The sequence below is a fragment of the Gavialis gangeticus genome, unplaced genomic scaffold (genome assembly GCF_001723915.1).
Source record: "Gavialis gangeticus isolate Ggan-Ray unplaced genomic scaffold, GavGan_comp1, whole genome shotgun sequence".
NCBI lineage: Eukaryota > Metazoa > Chordata > Crocodylia > Gavialidae > Gavialis > Gavialis gangeticus.
This window is the reverse complement of record NW_017729029.1, coordinates 48,410,533-48,416,425: the sequence shown is the minus strand read 5'-3', so window position 1 is coordinate 48,416,425 and position 5,893 is coordinate 48,410,533. Positions and strand designations below refer to the sequence as shown.

Sequence of the window (5,893 nt, the reverse complement as noted above, 5' to 3'; positions counted from 1 at the left end):
GCGCGCGCGCACACACACACACAAACTCTGCCCCTGTGCCTGCGGATGTGCGCGCGCACACACACACACAAACACAAACTCTGCCCCTGTGCCTGCGGATGTGCGCGCGCGCACACAAACACAAACTCTGCCCCTGTGCCTGCAGACAAGTATACACACACACACTCTGCCCCTGTGCCTGCAGACGAGCGCACGCGCGCACACACACACTCTGCCCCTGTGCCTGCAGAGATGTGCATCCTCACACTCTGCCCCTGTGCCTGCGGACATGCGTATGCACACACACACTGCCCCTGTGCCTGCGGAAGTGTGCATGCGTGCACGCACACATGCACTCTGCCCCGTGCCTGCAGACATGCGCATGCGCACACACGCACACACTTTTCCCTTTTGCCTGCAGGCATGCGCACACACGCATGCACACACTATGCCCAGGTGGTGCTGGAGCAGGGTAGGAGCAGGAAGGCAGGGAACTGGCTGGGGGTGGGCAAGGCTGGGCTGCTCAAGCCTGCTGAGGGCTCCATCTGGGTCCTACTGCTCCTGTTTCCACCCAGCTTTGACAGGGAGCAGGGAAAAATAAATATTAATTTACTAAATTTTATAGGGGCTCCATGGGCCGGATAGAACGGCCTGCGGGCCGTATTTTGCCTGCCCCTGCTCTAATCACACCAGTTGAACGAATGGACAACATAAGACAAATTGAGACAATTTAGGATGGTCTAGGCTGAGGATCCCATTGTGCTGTAAAAGAGTGGGAATGGAGTGCCTGTGTATCAGTACCCCATTTATTCAAAAATTGTTCTCTACAAGAAGGTGGGTAACTGCTTTGTTTCACTGAGTAGAGTTCAGAATTGAATGCCAAATTGAGAATTTTTTATTAGGTTATCCCTGTCATTAGGTTAGTAGGTGGGCTTGGAGGAAAAGACTCTTAATTCACTTCTGTAGGGAACAATTTCTGGATAAACTATAGGGATTGACGCACAGGCACCCCACTGCATTTTTATGTCACAATGTACCTCTGGAAATTAACAGAAGGAGAGCACGAACTATGGGTGGTGTTGGTGTTTCACAGTTGAAACAGTGCAGACAAAACAAGCTTGGCAATAAAGCTCTAAGCAGATGTGCACAATTAACCAGTAGGAATGCACAGGAGCAAGAATGTGATGGTATTAAGGGCAGGGAAATCAGGACTCACTTTCAGCCCTAATATTTTAGTGTTCATAAAAAATTGTGTAAATAATTAAACATTATGACTTTTTAAAGAATTACTAATGTGCTTTTTTGGAAGGAAAAGGTAATTTCAGGAAGATTTTTATCCAGCAGCAGTCTAACTCGATCTCCTGTTCTATCTAACTAACAGGTTGGATGTCGGTGTGGTTTTTGAGGAGAAAAGCATGCTGGGGCCTTGGTCCATATTAATTTTACAGTGCTCCTGTACCTTTTAACCCCTGCATCGTCTACACATTAACACCTGAAACTAGTTTTAAGCACACTTTAGGGATTTAAAGTTGCCCCATTCCAGTGCTGGTTTATCTCCGATCTGTCCCATTAATGTGTGGCCACGCCCCACAGATGTGCTGTCCAAGCTGCAGTCCTCCAGCATCCTGGGATAGTGTTCCCCACCCTCCTGTGTGGACAGACTTTCCACCCCTTGAACTCTACTGCCCAGGGAGAGCTTCTGGCACCAAGCCAACGCCCTTCCACTCCTGCCCTCATTCCCCTCTGCCCCCATCCCCTGCCCCACACACGAGGGGCAGGGCATAGCCAGTCAGGAGTGAGGGGCGCTGGGTTGGGACTGGCCATCAATGTTTACAAATGGGTCCTGGTACAAAAATAGTTGAGAACCACTGTTCTAGTGGCAAGTCACAGTTGTGCAGGTCAGGCACAGTCAGAGAAGGTTTTTGTCCTTATGGTACGACTGCTTCAAACTCAAGCTGACACTAACATCTGAGCAGCTCAAACATGTAATAAGGCCCCTGGTAATTACACAAGCAAGTAACTAAAGTAGAAGCAAAAAACTCAGCAGCCTAAATAGTGAGCTGCAAAGTTACATTTCTAGTGTCCTGAAGGTCCAGTTGGAGTTTGGTTATGGTGGGAGCTGTTCTGATCTCAAATGAAATCAGGTGAAATTCTCTGATGGAAATATCTCAAGCTAACCAAACAGGTAATATAAAGTTGAGGATTTCAGAATGAATCTATTCCTGTTTTGCAGGTGTTTAGCACTAGGGTGTGGATGTCCCAGCAACTACATCCAAATGGGTGAACGCAGCTGCTGCTGGATTAGCTATTTCCATTCACCTGTGATCATTTAAATTATATAAATATATTTTAACGATGAGTTCAAATTTATGCTTCAGCATTCTTCTACTGCCACCAAGAATCCTCCTCTTTGTACAGACAAAACCCTGGAAAATTTGATTGACTGCCAGTTGGTCAACTTGGTTAGCAAAGTTCTTTTCAGAATCTGTTAAGAGGCTTTCACATGATTTATTAATTCACCTTAACAGGTTAACCAGTTTTTCAACACATCCACTTAACATTGGTTAAATTTCCTTACATCCAGGAGTTAAGTGAACTCCTGGATGTAAGGACACCCTCTTTGTTCCACCTTTGCAGTGCCAATTACAACGAAGTGCTGGTCCAAGGCTCTGGTCCCTCTATGCACTACTGCACTACACCTAGTAAGACTAGTATAATTGTGTTACAGTGTGCCTGTGGAGGCTATTAATAAGAAGAATCTAGATGTTTTTTAATCTATTGTTTTTAACATCATGCAACGAACAAAAAAAATCATGCGCTATTTTACTCATGTTTATAACTGAAAAACAAAGTCTAGCTTAGTCAATACCAGTTTGTATGCACTAAGGAACAAACCTTGCTCTGGCCCATGTACACTGATTTTGTGCAGGAATATTTTATAGGCATCTTTGCATAAGAGGAAGGAAGACTGAGGGAATTGACTTGTTCTGCTGCTATAGATAGGGGCTGGTCAAGTTTTGTTGCTAACTGGTGAGGTTTATTGATTTGCCATGCCCTTTGATAAACTCCCTGAGTCTTGGGTCCAAATTTCCTCTGCAATGCTGTGATTGTGGCTCTTCACAGCCGCTCTCTTAGCACACCAGAAGCAGGGCCCTTTCCACTTGCCATTTGCAGGACAATACACAGTCCTGTGTTCAGGGACTGGAGAGAGCTGATTTGCCTCTTTAGGGCGTATGACTGAGTTAAAGTTATATGGTACTAACCTTGGGGAAAAGGAACGTTGCACTGACTACACATTCCTTGCATTCACATTTACTCCAGCCGTCTGAATTCTGAAGAAGATAGCTTCCTCAACCACCACAGAACTGCACTAGAATTCCTGAGCCCTGCAAAAATTGTTCTGCTACCTCCTTTCTGTCCCATATTTGTTCCAAAGTAGTGCATACAACTTTAAATCTTGTTTTCTGCAGTCCTGAATTGCAAAATATGTTCCTTCCGGTATCTCCTATTTGAATAGCCCATGCTGTTGCTTTCTATTTCTCAATGAAGAGGAAAACACAAGCCTGGTAAAAGAAGAGCTAAGTGCAGGTATATCAACAGAGCAGCTGGAAATTGACAAGAAATTTGGAAGTTCAGGAAAGTCTTTTGCAACATCTTGAAGAGGCAAATTTGTATGGCTACATAATCCTATTGCATACAAGGTACCCTCTAGCTTTTGCTTGTACAGTAAAATCTCTGTTATTCAACATCCCTGGGACAAGGGGATTGCCGGTTATGTAGAAGTTCCGGTTATCTGAAATAACCTGGCAGGGGTTTTCAGATAACGTGGAGCAGGGTGGGGTGAGGTGGGGTGGTGGGGGCTGCAAGCAGAGTGGTGGCAGCACAAGGTGGTGGGCAAGCTTTCTCTGTGTGCATCCGGATGGCTGGAAATTCCAGTTAAAAGAAGTTCTGGTTACTTAAATGCTGGATAACAAAGATTTTACTGTGTAAGTATTTTAGTATGAGGGAGACTTCTCTTTATTATTTTTTTTAAACTAAATCCACAATTAAATTCTATTGAGAGAATAGTGGGTGCATCTACACGTGCCTCTCTTAGCCAGGCTCAGTCTAAAATTGCCATTTTTAAGGTGCATTAAGGGTGTGTGTCTACATGTGCATGCCCTTGATGGACCTTAAAAATGGCAATGTAAAGCTATGTGAGCCTAAATTTGATACCTGCATAAAGCAGGTATCAGATTTAGGTGGGAATAGCTAAGTCGCATTAGCACGTGTAGATGTGCAATTGCGCATTAATGCAGTGTGCATCAATAGATAGACAGCACATTAATGCGTATTAGTGCAGGTGCACTAGCACTAATGCAAGTTAGCTATCCACGCCTAAATTTAATGTGCCTTAATGTGCGTGTGTAGTCACATGCCTAAATTGCTTTAAGCAAAGGCACATTAAGTTTCTGGTACTTTGTTTCATGTTTTTAAGAGGAATAAAAACAATGTCTTTTTTCTTTTTCTTTAACTGAAAAATCTCTCCTTGTAAACCCACCTTCATCCTCTCTGTAATTGCCCTTTAGGTATATGAAAACCTGAAGGACAATTACAGAGAGAATGAAGATAGCCCTTTTCTCTGTAGCCATAGAGGACAGAACTAGGAGCAATGGCCTCAAGCTACAGCAAGGGAAACTGAGACTGGAGATTAAGAAGAACTTTCTGACTACAGGAGTGGTCAGGCGTTGGAAAAAGCTGCCTAGTTGCCTTGATGTTGCTCCTCCCAAACCGACCTTTGTTTTGCAGGTCTGTGGTTTATTAGCCACTCCTGGGAACGCAGCTCCTATTTCACAGCCTTGCAAATTGCTTTTTAACTCATTCTAGGGATGTTATATTTGTTCTGGCTTTGATCTTAAACCCAATAACACTGCTCTGGGCCCTGATTATATTAGTAATGCTTCTGGTTTCTCTAACTGGAGAAAAACACTGCTTTTACTCAAATACAAGATGATGGTCTTGTATTTGAGTAAATGCGGTGTTTTTCTCCAGTTAGAGAAACCAGAAGCATTCTTCCCCCTAACCATCACGGTGGTGGGACCCCCCCTTGTTTTACGTTCACACGCGATGAAACCTTAGTGTCCATCCTTCAACTGCAAATACGCCTAGTTTGTGCTACCTATAAACAGGTATAAAAGTGCTGCTTAAAAGCCGATTTCTGGAGGCCCCCGCCCTGCGCTAAACCTTGCGGGGGTTTTGGAAACAGTTCGAGGGCATCCATTCTGGATCAGCTAAGCTGCGGTGTAATTTGCCTAGATGCAAATTACTATTGGTACATTGACGTCAGAGCTGGTGTTTTCAGACTCCACCCACCTCCGTGCGCTTGGGCCGAGCCCGCTCTGACAGGACGGGGGTGCAGGGGGCAATGCGCCCACCTCACCCCCCCCCTTTTTTCCTCTCGGCGGTGGGAATGGGGGGGGCACTTTCCAGTCGAAGCTCCTCTAATTCGCTTCTGCAGTAAAATGATAACTGGCCTCTACATTTTCCAGATCCGGGAGTGGGGTTCGTCTTAGATCCGAGTGACGGGAGCGGGGGGCAACGGGGCTGACGCCCCTCAAGGGCCTGCCACAGCCCTGTTGCCAAGGAGACGCCGGGTGCCTCGCAGGCCCGGCCCCCAACCCAACCGGCGCGGCCAATAGGCGCGACCGAGGGGGCGGTGCCGACGCGGCGCGGTGACGTTGAGCGCGGGCCCACGCACGCACGCACGCGGCGTCTGTTCCCAAGATGGCGGCGGCCGCTAGCGCCGAGGCGGGGGGCAGCGAGGGGCTCGCGGGTCGGCGCGGCCACCTGGGCATCCCCGAGGCCGTCTTCGTGGTGAGCGTCGCTGCCGCGGCCGGGACTGCGCTGAGCGGGCGGCGCGGCGCGGCGGGGCGGG

The 5,893-nt window shown here is 47.0% G+C and overlaps 1 protein-coding gene and 1 long non-coding RNA gene across 2 annotated transcripts in view; one reads left to right on the top strand and one right to left on the bottom strand.

The window, feature by feature from the left end:
* Positions 1–2,743: 2,743 nt before the first annotated feature.
* Positions 2,744–5,579, bottom strand: LOC109300754. The gene is made up of 2 exons (XR_002098318.1): positions 5,332–5,579; positions 2,744–3,584 (listed from the first exon to the last, which is right to left on the bottom strand). It is a non-coding gene; the product is annotated as an uncharacterized LOC109300754 (long non-coding RNA).
* A 146-nt stretch (positions 5,580–5,725) lies between these two features.
* The window catches only part of VBP1 (VHL binding protein 1), a 13,450-nt gene continuing 13,282 nt past the window's right edge, over positions 5,726–5,893 (top strand). The window contains exon 1 of the mRNA XM_019521559.1: positions 5,726–5,832. Coding sequence (XP_019377104.1) covers positions 5,743–5,832 — 90 coding nt within the window. The 5' untranslated portion in view covers positions 5,726–5,742. The remainder of the gene's footprint in view (positions 5,833–5,893) is intronic.